Here is a 24,514-nt window from a genome sequence, read left to right as displayed (position 1 = left end):
GACTCTGTTCTGAGTGTGCAACTTCAGGAGGGATGCATGTGGAGCCATGAGCGTGTAAAGAGACTCCCGCCTAGCCAGCCAGATCGGCCGAATCAACCTGACCATCAGTGGGGTGATAGACATCAAAGTCAGATCACCCTCACATCCTGTTTCTGTTGCCTTTGGACATTTGTCAATCCCTTATTCTTTTTGTTGTTGTTGTTGTTGTTTTTATGAGACTGGTCCAACCTTCTTGGAAAACAACAAGAATACTTCTCAAAAAAAAAAACACCTAGGAATTGAGCTTCTATATGACTCATAAATCCCACTTCTGGGCATCTACTCCAAGGGCCCAAAAACTCAATTTAGAAAAGACAACTGCACCCGTATGTTCACAATAACCCAAATCTGGGAATGACCCAAGTGTTCAAGAACAGATGACTGGATAAGGAAACAGGGTGATCTACACAATGAAATGCTACTCAGCTTTAAGAGGGGGAAAAGCAAAATCATTACATTTTCGCCTGTATAATTTTTAATGAAAAACATTGTATTAGAGGGGTTTCAGAAGATAGGTCAAAGGACCAACTACACTGTTTGTAGGCAGAAAACTCAGGTTTGATCTGTGGTTCTTTCTGGTTTCCCCAAGTCTGCCAGGAGTGGCCCCTAAGCAGTGTGAAGGGAGTAGCCCCTAAACACCACCAATAGTAACTCCCCCCCCCCACAAAAGCCACATTATATTAGAATAAAAAGTAACAACTTAGAAATAAGCATAGATCATTTTATGAAGGCCCACAAAGTGACAAATATGTGAGCAGGCCATAGTGAAAGGAAAGGTTGAAAAAGCAACCAGGTGCTCAGATACCTGGTCCCTCACCCCCCCACACACACTCACTGCCCCCGACTCACTGCCACACCCAGAAAACGCTTCCACTTCTGACAAGCAGACCATTACAGAAGAAAAAGAGCAACAAAACATGGGAGTGCCTTCCATACTTTGCAATAAATGCATTTTAATGGTGGAATCCTTACCGGTATTGTTTTCCATGTAGACCCTGGTGTATTATAATTCTGTAGTATCTATTGAGTGAATGCCACATTAGACAAGTTCCCCCTGAAGTCCCTGAGTCCAAACCCCTGTGATTTGTCACTCACTATGAGTGATGGGGGATGCTAAGGGAAGGACATTTGCATGCTTGGGTCTGGACCCTCAGAGAAGGCCCCTACCACAGAGAAAAATGTGCAGGCCCCGTCGTTACTACTCTGCTCATTAGTAGGTTGGGATGAAGGGAGCTCAACTTTCCCCAAGAGAGTACTAGCAACTTGGGACAACCTGAATGCTTCTGAGGAGTGCAACAGAGAAAGATCTTCTCTTCCTGACAAATGCAAATTTTTCAAGTGGAAAAAGACTTGAGTATCTCTAAACGCTGCTAGGACAGAGTTAGTAGTTCAGTCTGGAGGGAGAAGTGAGGGAGTAAAGGAATAAGGTCCAAGGCAGAGGGAAAGGGTTGGCCTCCGTTGAAATGGGGATGGCACCCTCCCTGGTGTTAGAGAAGGGAAGGAGAAGAGAGGTGCAAAGGTAAGTAAGAGAGGGATTTAAAGGGAAAAGTTGAGGCAGTTCAGCTTCTCCAGGAAACTGGAGATCAGCCACTGGCTTACTGAAAGGAGGAATATCGGACAAGATGAAGAGCTTTTGAACTTCCTAACGAGATGAAGGTGCCTGGGAAGGCCATTCCTAGGCATTCTTCCCATTGCTCCTCAGCTATCCAGTCTTTGGTGAATCCAAATTAGGTTCATCTAAATGGATGCAGGCTTGGCAATAGGGAGAAGGAATGAGGGTGATTAACATGAGGGTGTGGAGGGCATGGGACCTGATCTATATATGAAGAGGTAGATTAGATGGGGGTAGGGGGTCCAACAGGAGTTCAAGGAGAACCAAGCATTGCAGAGAGCATGAGTGAAAGGTTGCGTTTGGAAAGTAGGCTATAAAGTAGCTCATAACCAAGTCTTGGACGAGTGTAAGAGGATGCCTGGTGCTCAGAGGTTATAGAAATGAGAAGAGAAGGCAGTTGAGTTAAATCTGGTGGTAATCACAGTGGCAGTAGCAGTGCATGGTAGCACTGTCGTCCGTTGTTCATCAATTTGCCCGAGTGGGCACCAGTAACGTCTCCATTGTGAGACTTATTACTGTTTTTGGCATATCAAATATGCCACTGTAGCTTGCCAGGTTCTGCTATGCAGGCAAGATACTCTCGGTAGCTTGCCAGACTCTCTAAGAGGGACAGAGGAATTGAACCCGGGTCTACTGCATGCAAGGCAAACTCCCTACCTGCTGTGCTATTACTCCAGTCCACAGTCTACGTCTATGGTTGTACCACCCTGAATGCGCCCGATCATAGTGGCAGTATGCTTAAAAAATAATAAAAGAGCAGTAACTTAGAATCTCATGGCAAGTACAGACCTGGACCTGAGCTACCTGGAGCAGAGTAGAGTGAACAGATTCTTTGGGCAGATGGGATCTCAGAGGGACCCCAGTTAAGGAAGAAGCAGGAAGGGTGTTTGGGGGAGCTGCAAAGTGTGAGGGAGCAACAAGGTAGGCTGGTGGGCAGAATGTTGTCTCTCTGTTGTTATGTCCTCTCTCACAAGAATATAAATTCCTCCTGAAGAAGAATGAGAAGATGGAATTCCCCTTTGGGTCCCTGGAAACTACCAACTTCCGCCGACTCACCCCGGAGTCCCTTGTGGAGATTGAAAAACAAATCGCTGCCAAGAAGGCTGCAAAGAAAGTTAAAAAGAAGTGCAAGGAGCAGAAGGATGAAAAAGAGAAGCCTCGGCCCCAGCTGGACTTGAAAGCCTGCAACCAGCTGCCCAAATTCTATGGGGAGCTTCCAGATGAGTTGGTCGGTGAGCCCCTGGAGGATCTGGACCCCTTCTACAGCACATACAGGGTAAGGGCTACTGGCCGGGGGCAGGGTGCTGCCCTCAGCTCTGCGGGAGGATGTCTCTGCCCCCAGTCCTCCCTCCAGCCCCGCCCAAAGAGTCTGTGTATGACCTTTGGGTATGTAATGGGGAAGGCAGCTGGACTCCGTAAATGAAAAGTATGCCTCTGACTCACCTCTTTCCTCTTCCTTGGAATCTCTATGGTATTTATGGTGGGGGCTGATTAAACTCAAGTCCTCAAACGCAGTGCACAGGGCAATGGCATTTGTGGAGGGAGGGAGCTCAGAAATCCCATCTTTGCAACAGCAAAGAGATTTTGAGTTGAGGACAGAAATATGGATTTAAATCAGTGGTCTTCAAAGAACACAATTTGGGAGAGTTGTGGGGTTCCCAAAAAACACCTGTAGTGGATTAAGGATGTCAAATCTATTCTATAATACTGAGATATTATTAATCTCTTTCATTATTGATGTCTTCATGGAATGACATCAACAGGATCCAGCTACTGAAATGTATGTTCATATATTCCCATTTTAAGTATTTGAGAGCTAATTTATAATATTATATAAGCAGGCATATATACACATGTGTGCATCGTGTAGATCACAAATCACGAATCACGAAATCCTGTTGATCCTCGATTTCTTGAGCAGGCTCAGTAACCTCTCCATTCGTCCTATCCCTGAAATTTTAGAAGCCTCTCTCCACTCAGCCTTCCCAACTATGCTGCATTGGAGGCTCTTTCAGGATCGGGAAAATGAGATCCAGCTTGTTACTGGCTTTAGCATATGAATACACCATGGGAAGCTTGTGAGGCTGTCCCATATGGACAGGAAACTCTCAGTAGCTTGCTAGTTTCTCCCAGAGGGAGAAGTAGGTTATAAGATATCTTCTGGGAGCTTGCTTTTAAGTCTCTGGATGTTGGCCGTTGATGGGATTACACACACCTGGGTTCCTCTGCCAGTACCTTCATGCACGAGGCTTATCCGAACATATGGAGAGGGGCCTTGAGCATGGCTGTGGCTAAGTTCCGGTGGTCTTCGGCCACCAGGAGCTCTGCTCAGGGTGGGGAGGGAAGCTGGAGCCCATCCCCTCCGAGGGCCCCTCGGAAAGACAGACATGCGTGCGGGCAAGAGACAAATATGTAGATATAAATATGAAAATGCTTTTTGAGGTACTCAATAACAATTTTTATGAGGATCCTGAAATCAAAACATTTGAGAACCTAGTTTAAATGAGAACTGTTTCAAGACAATTGCCCTGTATGGATCTCATCTTAGATTCTACACAGCTGAGAAAAAAAAATACTTGTGTGCATTTTAGTGAGTTGGGGCAATAGGGTTTTGCCTTTTCAGATATGGTTTGTGAGAGAAGATCTCCAGTACCTCTCTCATGGGCCCCTCTGAAATGGACAGAGGGAGGACACGTGGAAAGGTATAAATGGGGAAACCACAGAGACAGTGAATAAAAAGCACATACCAAGACCAGGGACTTCCACTAATGGGAAGAGGAATCAAATTCAACTGTCATTCTATCCTCCTCTGCTGAGTCCTCCCACTGGGCAGCATGCCTCGTCCCCTGCTTGGGATCAATCTTTTGTCTACCAAGTAGTCTCTGTAGCTCTTCTGGCCATCCTGTGGCCTGGGGTCTCACTGGGAGGTTGGGAATAAGACTATCAATAGCTGATCTTTGCCTCCCTTTCAGCCAATTCCTGATTTCCATATCCCTCCCTCTTGCAGAGGAGTCCAGTGGTGTCTCATAGGCCAAAAGCACAAGGTTGGTGGGGCTGTGGGCATTTCACCAGACACCCACCTTCTGCTTCGTTTTATTTTAGACATTCATGGTGCTGAACAAAGGGAGGACCATTTCCCGCTTTAGTGCCACTCGGGCCCTGTGGTTATTCAGTCCTTTCAACCTGATCAGAAGAACAGCCATCAAAGTGTCTGTCCACTCATATCCTTTGCACAGTGGTATCAGAGCTGAATTTAATGAATTAATCTCGTTTAACTTTCTCCTCACAATAATTTTGTTAAAGGCCTTGTTTAAATTTGGAAACAAGAAGATTAGTAAATTGAAAAAAGAAACTGTCTGAGACTCATGCTTCCTTGATAGAGGAAGCAAAGATGGGTGGGTTTGGATTCCCACCGCCCCCCCGCACCGGTCTGGGCACACTACAGGGTCTGATATTAGACACTCATTCTCTTTATAAAAGGAGCTTTTCAGATACACCTGGGCACATGTTAACCTCTCAACTTGATCTTTTCTCCTCATGGTACAAAACTGGTGAGAGGTTCTTTGGGCAGATGAGAGAACAGTTTACGATGCCGCGGAGGGATGGTGCTCTATGCCCTAGTCATGCTGGGGAGAGCTTCTCACTGAGCAAAAAGGCAACAGTTCCCAAAAGGCTGAGTGTCTCGATGAGACCACATTCATGTGGGGATATCCTAGCAGCACATTACTCCCAAACTACCATCCTGTGTGTGAAGCATCGGCCGTCTGCTCTGTGCTTCATGCCATGGAAGAGTGCAGTCATTAGAGGCACACTGGCCCGGGGGCTCTTCTATGTAAAGTGCTAGAGGGAGTTTCAGAAGCTGTCTTCAGCATTTTTTTTTCAAGGAAAGTCAAATGAATATAAAAAAGAGATGTTGGCTTGGTTTCCAAGGATCTCCTCTGGTGACTGTCCAGATGGGAAACTCCTAATGACAAATTCATCCCTGGCACCCAGGAGGTTGATTTGTATGAACACACTTCTGCAGCCTGACAGATGGTTGCTAGTGGGTCTTAGCTGGCCCAGTTAAAGAAGATCTTGACCATGTTCTGTGGCACTTTGGATCACTGGACAGCCCCCCATGAGTTGGGGCAGCCTGGCACAGAGTCATATTCTATATGATAGCACTCTGCTTGATGCAGCCCTCTTACATGCTCCTTTTACTGATTTTTTTTTTTCATGAACGACCAGCGGGGATGATTTTTTATTTTAATCTTGCATTTTCTGATTCTGTTGAAGGGTATCTAATGATAATAATAGTCTATATCTAATGATAATAACAGACTATTTATTTTCTAAATGCCTCGTAACATCAGGACTGTCATAAATTTGGAAACCCTTGAAGAAGGGATCAGCATCCGCATTTTCCAGACTTTGCTACTGGTTTGCAGAAACATTAAGTCAATTATCCAAGGTGGTACAGCTAGTTAATAGGTCCAGCTTGCATCTCTTTGGGCAGTATCAGCTATAAGGAAGCTGGCACTTCAATAAAAATGAGTTAGGGTAATTTATTCTCTCTGTATGTCACAAATATATGCAATACCATAAAAATTTTAAATAAAGAGAATCAGAAAACATGCAAACTACTCTCATCCCAGTTGAATCATATCTTACTAAGTAAGAAACAGCTAATGAGAAGTAAAAGCTCTTTAAAGAACAAGTGACCGATGAATATTCTTTTCATCTTAAGATTTTATGAGGAAATAATTGCTTGGTGGAGTCACAGCTGGACAGAAAAGCTTTTTCTTTGTGAGTCTCCTTCTCACAAAAGTCTGCACTTATATATGTCAATCTCATGAACTTGGCAAATCCAGCCCTAAAAGATAGACTTCAAAAGATGAAACTCTCCAGATCATATCATTTCACCCAAATAATCATTCTAGCAAAATTGTTATAAATATTTTCACAAGTAATGCTGCATATAATATATTTCCTTTAAAGTCTAGTGGAATTTTAGATATGATTTTGATTTAATCCTTGGGATAACATTCCCCCCACCATGTAGAACACATTTCTTAATTTAATTGCAAGTCAAACACATTTCTTAATTTAATTGCAAGTCAACAGGATAATGTGGTTTAATTAGTAGAATTTCCCTTTTCAAAATAGATGTGTTCCTAAGTAACTGTAAAATAGGGCATATAAAAGGCATTTATAGACAACCAAAATAGATTTAAGTAGTTCTGCTCAAGTCGAAATTATGAAAGATGAGTGGTTTGCTCTTTCTGTAGGTCAAGCATATCCTCAGACTATTTTTCTTGAGGGAATAATAGGAAGTCTGCTAGATCTGCAGAAAATGTCCAGTGAGAAAGACTTACCTTCAGATTGTTAACACCAGCACACAGTCCCATTTATTTACCCCTGTCCACATGCCTTCCTTCACAGTCTGTCCTTTCTAGTAATTTCTTGGCCTAACCTTTCCCCCACAGCTCTCGAGAGGCCTTTCAGTACCCTTCACTACAGTCCAATCCTAGTCTAATTGCATAAAATAGTCCTTTCTTCTTACACAGCATTTCACACCCCATCCCTGGGTCAGCTTTGTCCATTCCTGACTAGAACTCCATTTCCTCAGAATGACTGAGTTTATAGACCCTCCCTTAGCTTAAACATTCTAGGAATATTCTCTTGTCTTTTGGTATGAAAAAGACGTCTAGTGAATAAAATTTTTAGCCATATTGTATAATGACATGAAGTCTTCAGAGCAAAAGGACAATTTGGAAAATAGATTTTGTTTCGGTCCATCTTTCTCTGTTGTTACCATACACATCTGAGTTGCTCTTTCAGTCCCCTGGTTGACCAGTTGTGTGACCTTGGAAAAATGATTTAGACATTGTCGGTCTAGTTTTGTAGCTACAAAATGTTGGTGAAAATATCCACCTATAGATTTTATAAGAAATGATTTCAACAAAGCACTCAACTCAGGGTAGGCACTCAGCAAATGTTAGCGGTTACTATGTGACAAGACCACAACTATTCCTGGTTGAGCATTATGAATTTAACCGTTCTAACTCAAGAAGATTTAAACATATAGACTCTCAACTTTTCCTTAACATGGGTTTCTCAGGAAGTTCAGTTTACTTATTACTATCACTATTTTGACTAATTGTGTGTTAATGACCCGAACTGATGTTCCAGAGAAAGTTGAGTAAGTAGATCTGCTGTTAATTCTTCTGCCTTCACTTTCTGTTTTATTTCTCACTTTTATTATCCTTTCCTGTTTGGGTAATTCTAAATCTTAGGGTCTACCTGACTTTGTAATGGTTAGATTGCTTCCTTGGGCTTGATCTTATAAGCACAGATAAGATTTTTAGCTTTGAAAAGGTATTGATTCGTGGTTCTCAACTTTAGCTGAGAAGTGGAATTCTCTGAGTAGATTTTTAAAATATTAACATCTGGGTCACAGTCCCAAAGGGTCTGATTTCCTTGCTTGGTGGTGATCTGGACAGATGCCCCCCCCTTCTTCCATACACACACATATCTGGCCATGGACATGAATAAAACGGGAAGGTCTTCTCTGGAAGAGAGTCAAGGAAAATAAAACGAGGCAGAACTAATAATAAGTGGTTCTGGAACATATCCAGAAAATAACCCATAAATAAAGCTGTTTAAGCATATGGCTCATATGCTTTAAAGTGACTTTAATTTTCCTGGGATGATCCTGTTTTCTTGAATTAGCAGATGGAGCCTCTATAGTTTCAAAATGTAGGGTACTTCCCAAAACACCCTGAACTTTGAAGAGGTGCCCCCATCCCAGATTAAATCTGATGTACCTTTAGTAAAACAATAGGAGCCCTTTAAAAGTCATTTTTTTCTGACTTTGACATGGTTGGGTATATGGGGCAGTTGGGTTCATTTTAACATTAATACTTGCCACAATAGAAAATATGTTCAGGTAAGATGCCTGTCTTGTGTGCAGCCAACCTGGTTTGATCCCTTCACAGCCCATATCATCCCCCAAGCCCTTCCAGGTCTGATCTCTGAGCCAGAAGTAAGCCCTCAGAAACACCAAGTATGGCTCAAATATAAAAAAAAAATTGAGATCATCTTGATTACTGCTTAAAAACATTTGGTATATTTAATGTTTATAACATTTAAAATCTTAGCAAAGTAGGAATAAAAGATAGTTATCATGTTCTTAATAAATGATATCCCTTTAAAAGAAAGCCGCAGGCATAATACTTAACTTTGAAACCTAGAAAGCTTTATTTTTAAGATCAGAAGGGACAAAAGCAAAGATGTCAGTCTCATCAGTTTGTCCAACCTGGCAAAAGAGATTCTAAACAAAATAATAAGGCAAAGATCAGAAATAAAAGGCATAAGGATAAGAAAAGACGTGCCAAAGATGCCCAATTTTACAGAGATATGATTGTGTACATAAACTAGCCCATATAATCTAGAGATGAACTATTAAAATTAAGGCATAGCAAGGTATCGGTACAAATTAATATAGACAAATCAGTTATGAATTAGCAATAACCAGAAAATAAAAATACTTTCTAAAATACCAATGATACTGTATTTTAAACTATCAAGTTCTCAAAATTAGATTATCAAGATTCAAGTTATATATGTATATTTATATACATATAATTATGTATTTGTGTATATATAATTATATATAGTTATGATATGTATAAAACAAATAATATATAAAATATATAATTACTGGATTCAAAGTCCAATTATGTGATGCTTCTCAGAATAACTAATAAATTGAAAAGATCTGGTCAAAATTCCAGCAGACTTTTTTTTGGAATTATTTGACAAGCTGACTTTAAGATTTATATAAAGATGAAAAGAAGAAATTTCAGGCATAGTACTTTTGAGGAATAACAAGGTGGGAAAAGAGCATTTGCTCCATTGGGTATCCAGGTTTACTCTCAAGTTTTTTTGGGGGGTCACACCCGGCATTGCACAGGGGTTACTCCTGGCTCATGCACTCAGGAATTACTCCTGGCATGCTTGGGGAACCATATGGGATGCTGGGATTCAAACCCTGGTCCGCCTCGTGCAAGACAAACACCCTACCCACTTTGCTATTGCTCCAGCCCACACTCTCAAGTTTTAATAATGGAAACAGTGGGCTAATGGGTAGGATTAGAACAGATCAGGGGAATGGAAGAGTCAGCCTGTAAACAAACCACAAACCAATGCTCAGTGAATTGGTGACAAAGTTGGAACTGTGGAATAGTGGGGAAAGAACATCTTTAATAAATAATGCTAAAGTATTAGTATCCCCAGTAGAAAAAAAATAGCATTGAACATTCAACTTTCCATCACACCTAAGAATCACTTCTAGGTTAATTAAGATCCAAATTTTTTGTAAAAGACAAAAGACAGAAACCTTCCAAAGAAACAAATAATATATCTCTAAGATGGATGAGGTCATGAGTATGTGCAATTTTATTCTTTTTTTTAAAAAAAATTTTAAAGTAAAAACGTTTTCTCTCAAAGGTAACAGTTATTTGGGGATCCTGGTTAAAAATGGAAGATATCATGCCAATAAAATGACAGCACGGAAATAAGAACAGTATAAATACATAAGAACAAAGAGGGAGAAAGGAAAGCGCAGAGGACAAAAGATGTCAAAACAATTTCAGAACACCAAAGTGGGTGGAGGACCAGGGATGACTCAGCAGATCTGAGCCTGTTAAACTTCAGTGGCTGCAGAGAGGGATAAAAAGGAGGATCAGGGCATTTTTTCCTCAAAAAATCCTAGTGACTCGCAACCGCACAACTTCCTATCTCTTCATTCTCAGCAATGGAAAACTAATTATCAAATGCTTCCTTGTCAGCAGAGCTGGGTTTTTTTTTGGGGGGGGGGAACTACAACAACAATAGTGAGTTTTGTGTTGAAATATGGAATGTAATCAAGGTAAAGAGAAAATGGGGTGAAGTTTATCAGTTACACAGGCGGGGGTGAGGGGGTGGGGGGTGGGAGGTATACTGGGGGTTTTGGTGGTGGAATATGGGCACTGGTGAAGGGATGGGTGTTTGAGCATTGTATAACGTGAGACATAAGCCTGAGAACTTTGTGACTTTCCACATGGTGATTCAATAAAATTAATAATTTTAAAAATTTAAAAAAAGAAAAAAAAATCCTAGTGACTGAAACGAAAGCATGAAAAGTTTGTAAGTCTGTAACTGTACCTCACAGTGATTCACTAATAAAAAAAAATTCTAGTGACCCAAAGACTGTTGACATGCTACAATGAACAAAAATTAGGAGAAAGCAGAGGAAGAATGTGGGAGCTGAGTATGTTCACTTATTACTGCTTTTGTAATAACAAAGAATTGAGTATTCTCTAAAGTGGATAAATCAAGGACTGGAAATAATTATACTTAACAACACAAAGGAAGCCCAAAAATATATTATTAATTGCAATCAAAAGACAGATGAAATCTATGGGGAATGGAAAGAGAATTACCAAAATACAAGAGATTTTGTTTCAAGAGTGCAGTAAGGGCATTGTATCACATTGCTTTAATTATAACGAGAAATTTATACATTTAAAGCAGTATACTAAACATAAAATCAGGCCAACCACTAGATATAAAACACTTCTAAATTCATAATTGTGTTAAAATAAAGCATATCAAATATGCCAGATTATTTTTAATATTAAAAAGCCAATTATTTGGTGGAAATAAGTAGGTAAATCTGTATAAATATATGCAAGAGAATAAGAAGTGACAAATATACAAAATAATAAAATACAGGTAAAACAGTATTTATAGAAAATGCAGAAATTATAAATATAACTTTAATCAAGGTTTGCCATCTAAATTTGAGATTGGGTAAAGGGGATAGCTTTCTAGGTAAATACATTTATAAAAGCAAATTTAAATACAGATAATATACATAAGTAGAGATATTGCATTCTTCAATTCTGTGACTTCTGTTTCATACTCTACACTTTTGGTATATGTTAAAGCTTTAACTTTCATCAGTTATTTTATTTTATTTTTTCTGAGTTCAGTTAACATCTTTGGAACAACTATTTTGAATTTAAGTCAAATGGAATGAAGATTAAGAAATGCATAAGATTTTAAAATTCAAAATAAAATGTTTTTTAAGTATTTGATACATCATAAAATTATATAAGCAAACAAGACCAAATCAATCTGTCATATCAACAAATATAAATGAATTTGACTGACCTATTTAAACATTTTTACATTATAAAATAATAGCCAACTCTGTGTAATATATTACTAAAAGTGATACAGAAAGTTCAATATTAAAGAATGGTCATATACAAAAGCACCTAGAAAATGAAGCAGATGCCATGATCTTCATATCAGAAAAAGTGAAATTTATTTTTTAATGTTTTTGGAGAAGATAAAACTTATCTTTGATTTGCTTTAGACTCACGTATGAGCTTCCATAGAGTTCAAGGTACAAATAAAATAATTTTGTTCTTTTTTGTATTTAGTGCCTCGCAGGACACAGCATTGTCTAGTGGCATGGGTAGTTATAAGCTTGAGTGTCTGAATTTACACAACATTATTTTACAAACTTTAACTTTCATCGTATTCATATACGTAGTTTAGACCACACAGTTGGGGCTGGAGCAATAGCACAGCGGGTAGGGCGTTTGCCTTGCACGCGGTCGACCCGGGTTCGATTCCCAGCATCCCATATGGTCCCCTGAGCACCGCCAAGGGTGATTCCTGAGTGCAGAGCCAGGAGTAACCTCTGTGCATTGCCAGGTGTGACCCAAAAAGCAAAAAAAAAAAGACCACACAGTCACAACCTGGATTATCAGTGTATGAATATCATGGCCATATAGTGGATGAGGCCTTAGCTTGTCTTTCTATTTCTAGGAGCTTTAAAATAAGGACCATTCCCTATATTCACTTTGTCTTACTACTTACTATCGATTCCTCTACTCATCTATCTGTCTAACTCTCCACCCTCTTTTAATGGTAAACTCATAAATTCACAACAAAAACTTTATATTATCTGGCCTACTTTTAGGCAAAATATAAATGTAATCCAGGAAAAAAGTAAAACTTAGGAAAAACATTATTAAGCAGGATAAAATAACACTTTGTAATGAAAACAAAAATTAATAGCCATTATTATATAGTTTTGTTACAAATGAAATGATTAGAATATATGATAAATTGGAGTATTTTAGGGATATGAATGTTTCATTTTGGCTTATAATGCATTAAAATGTATAAAAAGATAGATGACCTGAGTGATATTGATAAGCCACATCTCACTGACAACTACTAAACTCTGTTCCCTTGAAAACACATAATGTGTTGCCTTTAAAACACTCACACCTGATGAGGATGGGGATAATGGGAAGGAAACTGGGGACACTGGGGCTGGGAAATGTACATTGGTGAAGGGATGGGTGTTGAAATACTGTGTGACTGAAATCTAATCACGAACAGCTTTGCAAGGGTTTGTCCCACAGTGATTCAATTAGAAAAGTAAAAATAAACAAAAATAAAAATAAATAAATAAAACACTTATACAAATTGACCGACTATTAAACCACTACAAAAAAAATCTCAATAGTTCCAAAAATTAATAATAGGAAGAAAACACTGTTTCATCACACCAAATAAAATTAGGGGGAAAAAATAACAATCTGGAAGGGGGGAAGAGAAGTTTTTCTATTAGGCAACCTAAAAAATGTCTCTTAAAGAACTCATTTAAAAAAAAAAACCAACTCTAAACTAAAGTTAATTCTTCTAGGGATATAATTTAGTGGCATAATATATGCTTCCCATGTAAAAGGCCATGGGTTCAATCCAAGCAAAATGAATGAGTTGATTTTTACCCTTAAAATAAAGCTAGAAAACACATTATTCAGGGGTAGGGGGCCACACCTGACTATACTGCAGGTTCTGTGCTCAGGCACTACTCCCAGTGTCGTCCAGGGGACCGTATGGAGTGCCGGGGTTGAACAAGGGCGGTCATGTGCGAGGCAGGCACCTTACTCACTGTAGTATTGCTGCCCTGCCTCCTCCCACCCACCGCTCTGTTTGTTTAAAAAGCAAACAAAAACTTTAATCAGAACCTATGGAGTATAGTTGAGGACATGATCAAGCTACAAAGATATTTGCCAGGGTAGTGGCGGGATGCAGGGTGAGGGGCGTGGGGCGTGGCTGAGGAGGTAGATCAGGGTCAATGACTCTTGCCTTGTAAGCGATGCAGCCTGATTTCCAGTTCCGTCTCTGGCACAGTACGGCCCCCTCAAGCATTGCTCGGTGCAGGTCTGGTGGTTCCCACGCACTGCCAGGGTCGCTCTGGTGGCCTCTGGCCCTGCAAGGCTCAAACAGCTCTGCATCACTGGCTCCAACTGTCCAGTCCAAGCAACCCGGAATCCCAGGGAGTGGTCCCCCAGCTCTCTGACCACCCCTCCCTTTCAGAAAAAGATATTTCACTGCATTTTCTTCTAAAGGAAATAATTTTTTCATTCTGTGTTCAGATATTTTATCCTCCCAGACTTTTATGTCTAGATGCATGGTATGATAGAGGTTTCTGATATTGTCCCACGCAGATTATTTCAATGCCAATTTTATTTATGTATTTATTTGTATTGTCGTATCTCGCCTACATGGCAGAGCCTGGCAGGCTATCTGTGGCATATTCAATATGCCAAAAACAGTAAATGAGCAAATCGATGAGCAACAGGATGACAAGTGACAAGTCGTAGCACTGTCGTCCTGTTGTTATCGATTTGCTCAAGCAGGCACCAGTAACGTCTCCATTGTGGACTGGAGCACAGCACAGCAGGTTGGGTGTTTGCCTTGCACATGGTTGACCCGGATTTGATTGCTCCATCCCTCTCAGAGAGTATCCCGCCCACATGGCAGAACCTGGCAAGCTACTTATGGCATATTCGATATGCCAAAAACAGTAACAAGTCTCACAATGGAGACGTTACTGATGCCCACTAGAGCAAATCAATGAACAACGGGACAAGGGTGCTACAGTGCAGTGCTATTTATTTGTATTAATTGATCATAGTTTAGGTTCTTACATGACTGTTCAAGTTTGTGGTGTCTATTTACAAGATTACTGCACCCACCCCCACCAAAGTGCCCAAACCCTCCTGGCAGCATTTTTTTTTTAAATAAATCACCATTTCCAAAATGATTCCTTCTACTAAATTACCATTCTGTCATCTGCTCTCTTCTGTATACTGAAGTCTGTTTCTCTCAGAAATCTGTTTGTTATGCAACTCCAGGTTTGCCAGTTTGTCTGTCAACTCCATAATGATCTAAACGCTTTGCAAGAGTCACTGAGCTAATAAAAGTGTCTCTCCAGTATTTGTCTTTTTCAAACAACTTTTTTGTTTCTTAACTTTTCCATAGTTAATTTATTTTATATACTAATTTTTTTTGTAAGAGTGAGGTATCCAAACTTTTTTCCCCTTATAACTTTGTTGAAACCTTGAGTATAAATGCATTGAATTTAGTTATTACAAGAATCACCACTATAATATAAAGCCTTCCCAACACCTGTGTGGTATGTCTCTCAATTCATATATAGACCCCTTTTTACAGTCTACCATATGGTTTTATAATGTCTATTCTAATCATTATGATTGATTTTTCTTTCTTTCTTTCTTTTTTGTGTGTGTATGTGTGTGTGTGTTTGATTTGGGGGCCACATTCAGTAGAGCTTAGGGTTAATCCTGGCAAGACTTGGGAGGCCATCTGGGATTCCAGGGATAGAACCCAAGTGGGCCACATTCGAGGCAAGTGCCCTACTCTCTGTATGATCTTTCTAACCCTGGGTGTTCTTTCTAATAACTCTAACTAAATACTGTAAATTTATTTGCTAAAATACTGTACTGATATTAATTTCTATGGTTGGTTTTGCACCCAGAACCCTTGCTGAACACCTTTCCAAGTTACATTTCTGTAGCTTCTTTTGGATTTTCCTATAAACAATTATATCATCTGCAAGTAACAATGAATTTGTATTTCCTTTATGTTTGTTATATGGCTTGTTTATTTTTTCTGTATTATTGAGTCCTCCAGGATCTTTAGCAGAATGCTGAAACAAAGCTATAATTGTGATCATCTCTCTTTCGCTCTTAATTTAAAGAGTATGCTTCTAATACTTCACTGCCATCATGATGACTATAATGTACTCATAATTACCCAGGATATGGAATACTTCTCATTTGAGTTTTATTATAAATGGGTATTTGTTTTTATCAAAATTTACATAGTTATTAACATTTCTATATAGTTTTTTCTCTATAAATTTAGTAGGTTAATTCAAGAGATTGGTTGATCAATTTTCATAGTCCCAGTTTGACCCTGCTAGAGTCAGTTGGCAAATATTTAATTTGATGTATCTCAGCAAGGGAGACGGACTTATAATCTTCTTTCACAAAGTGTCCTTTTAGGTTGCTTTCCATTTCTCTGCCGCTGTCTTCCTTCTGTATTGCCCCTGGGAACTTCAGTGTCTTTTTGTTATGTTTTAAGGAGCAATTCAGCTCTCTTCTTCCCCTGAAATGTATCTCAATAAGTGATATAAGGTTCTCTGTTGATCATTAGCAAGGCACTCTGTGGCCTCTAAATCACTTGACAGATTCCTAAGAAAAAAGTAATGCAACAATTTTACGCATAGATAATTTACAACTCTGAAATGTCAGATTAATTATTATCTTCAAAGAATGTCTGACTTTTACATTTTTTGAATCAGTGTGTTCCAAAGAATGAATTCATTTATACTGGTTAACATGGAGTTAATGATGTGTAGTTTATCTTGACTGAATATATATATGTGTGTATATATATATATACATACATATATATTGCTTTTGGGGTAACATCTGGCTTTGCACAGGGGTTACTCCTGGCTCATGCACTCAGAAATTACTTCTGGTGGTGCTCAGGGGACCATATGGGATACTGGGAATTGAACCCAGGTTGGCAGCGTGCAAGGCAAACGCCCTACCCCCTGTGCTATCATTCCAACCTCAATATATTTTCTTGTTGACTGGTAAGTCATGTTTATGTTTGTTAAACTTCCTTTATCATTGTGACTTTTTATGGCATAATATTAAAATTTAAATGTTCTGTCGTCCCATTGTTCATCGATTTGCTCGAGCGGGCACCAGTAACGTCTTCATGGTGAGACTTGTTGTTACTGTTTTTGGCATATCGAATACGTCACAGGGAGCTTGCCAAGTTCTGCCATGCAGGCGGGATATTCTCAGTAGCTTGCCAGGCTCTCCAAGAGGGACAGAGGAATCGAACCCTGGTCGACCATGTGCAAGGCAAACGTCCTACCCGCTGTGCTATCAAAAATCATTTCAAAAGTTATTTGCAGAAAATAATAATATAAAAATATAAAGATGAATTCTACAATATAAAATAATGTTTTAAAACAGGTAGTGAGTGGCCTCTGTCATAAATATAAAGCTTCACTATTTATGTGGTAAGGCAAGAGGGAAATGGATGTGTAAAATCTCACAAAGAGGGGGAAAAGAAAGTAAAAAAAAGCTTTTTAAAAAAGAAAATACAACAAAAGAGAAAATAAAAAACATGGCAATGAAAAATAATGAAATTTTATTTGATTAGTGATCCTTTTTCCTAGTATTCAGTTCACTATCTAACATTTTTATCAAGTAACGGTATAAAACCATAAAACTTTCCATATTATTTTCCAGTAAAACTTATTAACTTCACCTTCATGCAAACTGACTGATAGGGTATGACTTTTCAGTACAAAATTGTCAAAAACTTAATATTAAAAGTGAAAAAAATTATGATTTTATAGAGCCATTTGCTTCTGAGGTAAAAGCAATAAATACATTTAACTCTTGGTGGTAAGATGAACCCAGCTTCAAAATCTATGACAAATATTGTAGTCAGAAAGAAAACAGGAAACAATTGGTAGAATTCTTTCATAGGGACTATTGATTTTCTTATAATGTGACTGGCTTTTAGAATCAATGATAAGTATGTAAACAGACATTTTATTTTATAGACTAATAAAGTTATGAATAAGCCAGTGTTCAATGTATGCACTCCCATATTTATGAGAGCAAAGTACTCAATAATTTTTGCCCTGTTTATCGTAATGCTAATTTTGAAAAAGGAGGTTTCAGGTTTAGTTAAAGATTACTTTGTAAATTATGAAATAGTCTTGAAAAGAGTTGTAGTTTTTATACACATGTTTGCAGTAATATTATTCACGGCAACCAAAAGATAGAAACAATTCAATGTCCATTGACAAATGAATGAATAAGCAAAATGGGACCTATTGGTTCACAGTGGCATATTGTTCTTCATGAGGGAGAGGGTTGGGTCACATCACATGATGCTCAGAGATTGTTATTGGTTTCATGCTCAGATATGACCACTGGTGGTGCTGAGGGACCCTATGCAGTACCGGGGTCTGTAAATTGCCTTACCTCCTATTCTAGCTCTCATTCCCCAAAGTGGTATATAATTCAGCCTTAAAAGAGAATGATCTTTGGGAACAGAGCTATAGTACAGCAGGTAGGGTGTTTGCCTTGAACACGGCTGACCCAAGTTGCACCCCCTGCATTCCATATGGTCCCCAGCACTGTCAAGAGTAATTCCTGAGTGCAGAGCCAGGAGTTACCTCTGAGCATTGCCAGGTGTGACATCCCCCCAAAAAAAGAGAGGGAGAGAGAGAAGAGAGAGAGAATGAATAAGCTTCTTAGCTAAATGGTAGGGCAATTGCCTCGCATCTGTAAGACCCAGGGTTTGATCCCTCAAGTCATAAAGAAAAGAAGAACAAAAAGAACTGAAAAAAAAGGAAAAGAACTGAATGAGTTCTGATACATACTATAATATGAATAAGTCTTTAAAACAATATACTAGGTAGGTAAAATAGCACTGTAGCACTGTCATTCCATTGTTCATTGATTTGCTTGAGTGGGTACCAGTAATGTCTCTTGTGAGACTGTTGTTACTGTTTTTGGCATATTGAGTATGCCATGGGTGGCTTGCCAGGCTCTGCTGTGCGGGCAGGATACTCTCGGTAGCTTGCCGGACTCTCTGAGAGGGATGGAGGAATCGAACCCTGGTTGGCCGCGTGCAAGGCAAATGTCCTACCCGCTTAAAAAGACAAATATTGAATGATTCCACTTATACGCAGTATCTAGAACAAGCAAATCCAATGGAACAGAAAGTAAAATTGGAGCTATTAGAAAGCAGGCCAGGGAAGAATTGGAAATGGCTGTTAAGTGAGTAGAAAATTTCTGTTTGAGATGATGACAAAGATCTGGGGATGGCCTCAGGGAAAAAAAATCTCTTCATAATTTCTGGGCTTGTATTTGATCTGAAACACCAGAAGTATCCGTCATAGCTTCCCAGCAGCCTATAATTCGGAGTTAAGATGTTCTGATTCGGAAAACAGAAGAAGTAGGGGAAGGAACAAGATATGGACATTGGCAACTCAAGCACCTATTCAGTCAGATACAGATTTCCTCAGGAGTGATCTCAAATACTTTGTCTCCACTCCCAGATATTGAAAAATGACATTACTACTTATCACTTTTTAATTTTTACTTGCAGGTACATGGCATCTTGGTTTAAAAGGTCACAGAGCTTGATAAAGATTTGAGCAAAAAACAGACATTTTATAATTTTCATTTCCCTCTGATCCCAGATTTCCAGAGGCAAGCATTCTTCAGTGTCATGTTGTTATTTTTTCTAAATCTCTTTCTTCTGCTATCTCCCTGCATCTAATGATATATTCATGCCACTTTTTTTAGTTTTTTTTTAGATATTATCTGTAGGTTTCCACTTATAAAGGGAAAAAGAAATGAAGTCATTAATTTACACTTATTTCCTTTCCCCCTCATCTTCCTTTAATAGTTGTGCCATGATTTCAAGTTACTAATCAGCGTGATGTGCACTGTCTCACTGCATCCGAGTCTCTGAGCACTGTTGAGCAAACACGAGTCACAGCTCTGCCAGGGACTCCGCCCCATTTCCATTTGGACCATGTGTTTGTGTTCTCTGGAGTTAGGAAGGAGGAAGAATTATATTTCTTCATTCACTTAGTTGTTTATATATTAATAACTATTAAGTTCCCAAACTCTTCTCCAGGGTTCTAATTATTGCTTCTGTTCATTTAAATACATCAGGTTGTATTAAAAGCTTGAAATATTTCTTGGGGAGAAAATCACTCCGGAAGTTCCCCATCTACCACCTCAGTTGGATCTGGAAGTTTTCTATGCCAGACACACGGTGCTTTTCTGGAGACATTCCCTTTTCCAGATTCTTCTCGGTCTCATTTGTTTCTTCCCAGATACCGTATCTTCCTTTTTCCTGGTTACTTTCTTAATTTAGTAGAAAACCATCCCTAGTGGCTTTCTTTTTTTAAAAAAATATGAAGTGGGGAGTGACTTTACTGAGATTTTGCATATCTACATTTATCTTCATTCTACCTTCATTTTAACAATTTAAGCAGAGAAAACGTTCTAGATTAGAAATTGTTTTTTCCCAAATTTGGACACATCAGAATCGGGGATAACAGCTCAAGTGGTAGAGCATATGCCTTGCATACGGGAAACCCTGGGTTTGACCCTAGGCAGTATTTGCCTTCAGCACCACCATGCTTAAGCCACAACAGCACAAAGAACGTTTTTTGAAGACAGTATTTTGTGTCTTCTCATCTCCGATGCTTTTCTTTAATTTAAATTGTTTTCAATGTGTCCAAAATTAGATGTGATTTCTGTATGCACCCAAATCCTCTGGATCAGTCAACTCCAAGGGTATTCAAGCCAACAACATAAACATCATCTCAGAACTTGTTAGAAATGCAGAGTTGGGGCTGGAGAGATAGTACAGTAGGGCACTTGCCTTGCATGTAGCTGACCCATTTCCGTTTCCTGCACCACATATGGCCCCCTGAACCCTGCCAGCAATGATCCCCTATGCACAGAGCCAGGAGTAAGCCCTGAGCACAGCTGGGTGTGGCCCCCAAACAAGCAACAACACACTCAGAAATGCAGAGTCTACCCTCAGACTTACTGAATCAGAAACTAGGAGAGCCCAGAAATATTTTCTTAAGCAAGCCTTTCTGGTGCTTCAGATGCTTGTTCAAGTTTGGGAACCACTGCTGCAGGTGACCCTTCCAAAAAATATTATGCTGCCTGTAACTTCAGCTCCATTGATTCTTCAATGCTACACCTACAACTACCTGGCTGTCTTGGTTGACTTTCTGTAGCAGGAACCATACTCTTGATAAAATGTGCTCTCTGGTTCTCTCTCTGTTTTTGTTTTTGTTTGTCTCTGGCTGTCTGTCTGTCTGTCTCTCTCTCTTTCTCTGGATAGAGGGGATGGATCACACATGGCGGTGTTGGGGGGCTACTCCTGGCTCTGTGCTTTGTGCTACTCTGGGTAGTACATGGAGAAACATGTGGTACACGAATGGAGCCAGTGTGGGCCACATGACAAGGGGAGCATTTCCTGTCCCATCCCCCATACTATCTCTCTAGCCCTTTGGATGATTTTTTTCTTCCCTGGAAGGCAGACCTAGTTGATGGTCACCTTCTATGGCTCTGAGCTGGAATCTCGGAGAGCAGGAACACCGGCAGATGGACCTGGTATGAAAAAGAAGAGCAAGAAGGTTGGAGAGGAGAGGGGTAGCAACATCTCTACCCTCTCCCACACTCCAGCTATGAACAGCTGGGGAGAGGGTCCACCCAGGCTCCCTCAGGACAGGGAGCTGGGGGAACGTGTGAAACCCGTGGAGTCTCACTCGGCTTGAGATGCTTTGTCTACTGCATTGCCCTCTGCTTCCCTTCAGAGTCACAGCCGCACGATCCCTCCACACCTCACTCCTTCTGTGCCTTCTCTCAGCTCCTCAGGCTGCCCCCTCGTTTCTATTCCTCCCCTGATTATCCTCCCCAGCCAGTGCAGGGAGCTGCCTGGGGGCCCTGGAACTGTTCCAACAGTTCCCCTTCCAAGCTCTCTCCACAGCACCCCCAAGACTCCTTTGCCACCTTCCCTCCCAGGTATGTCTTCACTGGCATTTATACCTTTGAAGCCTTGATAAAGATACTGGCAAGAGGGTTTTGCCTAAATAAGTTCACTTACCTCCGAGACCCTTGGAACTGGCTGGATTTCAGCGTCATCACACTGGCGTGAGTATTCCTCCATTCAGCCCATCCTGTGAGTCTGTGTGTGAGGGGGGAGGGTAGGAGGGAGGTGGCAAGTGTGTCCAGGCTCCCACTTGGCCACTTTCCCAACTTGGTCTGGCTTCCTCACTCGGAGCTACAAGGTCTTGGGCCTCCTTGCTGTGGGGTGTGGTTTGGGAATCACTCTCCAGCATCAGCCCTACCACCCCAGGGAGAAAACAGACACTTGGAGTTCCTGCTGACAAGTACCTTGAATCTACCCAGAGCTTGAATCTACCCAACAGGAAGTGCTGGCCCTGAGGGACCGATGTCTGAGGGGACTGCCGGGTCACCCCACCAGCTGGATTATCTGTTCCTAGCTGGAGCTCCTGGCAACTCAGGTCACACACTTCTCAGGGAGCTTCTCAAAGGCTTCTGAATGAGTGTGGTGATCAGATTAGGGTGTTAGTCTGTACATAGGGGGACCTACCTCTGGATTAGTGTCAGACCTGGGCCAGTCCTATGCCCTCCCCGCTCCTGCCCCGGGATTTCAGATTTTGTTTATTTAAGCTGCCTGCATCGCCAGGTCCCTCTGCCTACAGGGATGCTGACTGAGTTCTGGTCTGACAGATACGTCGGTGAAGCCATCGATCTCCGCGGGGTGTCAGGCCTGAGGACCTTCAGAGTTCTTAGAGCTTTAAAGACCGTGTCTGTGATACCAGGTGAGCTGCTTTCGCTGGCACACTTGTTCTTGGAATATCAGGGTTTCCACAGCCTAATACCTTTGTTTGCTTTGCATAAGAGCCCCATAAGGTTCCGGGGATTCTTGTCCTCATTGAAAGGCATAGAAACTGGCACCCCAGGAATAAGCAACATAAACACAAGATGTCGTCACTCGCAAGAAGCAGAGTGAGGCCTGGAGCCCTGATGTCCTGATTCCTGGGTTAACTCTCTGGCCATATACGTCCTGGTCTCACCGTTCATAAATGACAAAGTCACTGCTCTCTGTTCTTGCTGGGAAGTTCAGGCAAGCCTCTGGTGGGATTCACATTCATACTATAAACTGAACGTGCAAGGTTGCAAGTGGGGAGGAAGGGAGAAGGCAGTCCATCAGACCGCCTCTACCGGGCTTCCATGATCCATGTCACCAGTAGCCCTATGAACTCTGCCGTGCCCATTGGGTTGGGGTGGGGGTGGCGAGACATACAGGTTCCCACCAAGAGAAAACTTGCTATCCCCACTATGACCTGATAGATTATCTCCTCTCCCAGACCCAGGAAATCCATTCCCTTATTTAAAAAGAAGCAGCATTCAGGCAGAGGGAAGCCCTTCTCACATTCTATCTGACACGTCAGGGGAAAGGGGAGTGTTGGTCAGTTGCCACTGCACATATTTTCACTTGAATAACTTCATTGTGACAGGGAGTCAGTCCGGTCACATTGCGTCTCTCTTAGCTGATCACAGCCAGGATGCACCTGAGTCCTATTGACAGCACCTGATCTGCCTACACCAGACAGTTTCATGTCTTATGCTTCTCCTCTACCCACTTCATATCATGTTCTAGACTCTTCCACATACAATGCTCTTGCTCATGTCCCTGCCATTGACCTCACTGCTGCTTCTCTAAGGAGAGATCTTCCTCCTCTCTTTGCCCATCACATAGTCATGCCTCAGGCCCTACCAATATGTGACCTCCTCAAGGAAACTCGCTGATATAACTCCCTGAACACACTCCACACCCATCTCACCCCCAGGTTTTGGTATCAGCTGCTCCTGTGAGTATCTGTGTGATAATACTATGGAATTTTCCCTCCATAACCAAATACTTTTGTCACCTGCCTTCATTGTCACTGAGTTTTCCACCCAGGGGCCCACATGTGCAGTGTTCAATTGCCTATTTGTTCAGCAAAATGACAAGGCAAGACTGTGTCCCTGATCTGAGCTCTCTCTCTCCTACCTGGAAAAGTGCTCTCTCGAAGGTGATATTTTTTGCCAGAGTAACAAGTCAGCCCTCCTCCAGGCCCCCGTCTGGGTTGTGAGCTGCATTGGTATCTGAGATCACTCTTCCTCAGCTTCTCTTTTTCTCTGAGTGACCCTCTGGGTGTCTCTAGTGAGCTCTCTAATGCTCCATTCATCTCTCAGTCTCTGTCTCTGTTTCTATTTATCCCTCTCTCTAATACACACACACATACACACACAAACACACAACACACTCAGAGGTTCATGTGTTCGCAGTTTCAAGTTGCCTCCTCAAACTGAGGTGAGTGCAGAAAGACAGATACTGATTCAAAAGGATTTGTATGTCTATGTTCATTGCAGGACAACAACCCAAATACCCAGTAACAGATGAGTAGGCAAAGAATTGTGGTATACATGCACACAATGCACTACTACTCAATGTAAAAAAATTACGGAGTCAGGGATTTGCCTCAGTGGTTGAACACTTATCATGTCTATCTGAGGCCCCAGGTTTAATCCTGTCTACCATTAAAAAATAAGGAGAGAAAAGATGAAATTTTGCCTTTTGCTACAACTTAGATGGAACTAGAGGATGTCATGACAAGTGAAAAAAATTAAAGGGAGAAGGACAAGTGCCAGATGATTCCAGTCATCTGTGATCTGCGAAGAAACCAGTTGTCAGTGCAAATCCACATGTAGATTCCGACCACAGAGCTGAGGCTACCTCGTGGGCGTGGGGAGGGTGGAGAAGGCAAGGAGGGATGGGGTGGAGAATAAGTGA

General features: G+C 40.9%; 1 protein-coding gene across 1 annotated transcript in view; it reads left to right on the top strand.

Annotated features, from left to right (window-relative positions):
* The first annotated feature begins 2,657 nt into the window (after positions 1 to 2,657).
* SCN10A (sodium voltage-gated channel alpha subunit 10) overlaps positions 2,658 to 24,514 on the top strand; it is a 126,658-nt gene continuing 104,801 nt past the window's right edge. The window contains exons 1-5 of the mRNA XM_012934068.2: positions 2,658 to 2,927; positions 4,754 to 4,881; positions 7,752 to 7,832; positions 21,673 to 21,801; positions 22,405 to 22,496. Coding sequence (XP_012789522.2) covers positions 2,658 to 2,927; positions 4,754 to 4,881; positions 7,752 to 7,832; positions 21,673 to 21,801; positions 22,405 to 22,496 — 700 coding nt within the window. The remainder of the gene's footprint in view (positions 2,928 to 4,753; positions 4,882 to 7,751; positions 7,833 to 21,672; positions 21,802 to 22,404; positions 22,497 to 24,514) is intronic.

This window comes from Sorex araneus, chromosome 4 (genome assembly GCF_027595985.1).
Source record: "Sorex araneus isolate mSorAra2 chromosome 4, mSorAra2.pri, whole genome shotgun sequence".
Classification (NCBI taxonomy): domain Eukaryota; kingdom Metazoa; phylum Chordata; class Mammalia; order Eulipotyphla; family Soricidae; genus Sorex; species Sorex araneus.
Note: the sequence above shows the minus strand (reverse complement) of the source record. Positions and strands in the feature narration are given on the sequence as shown.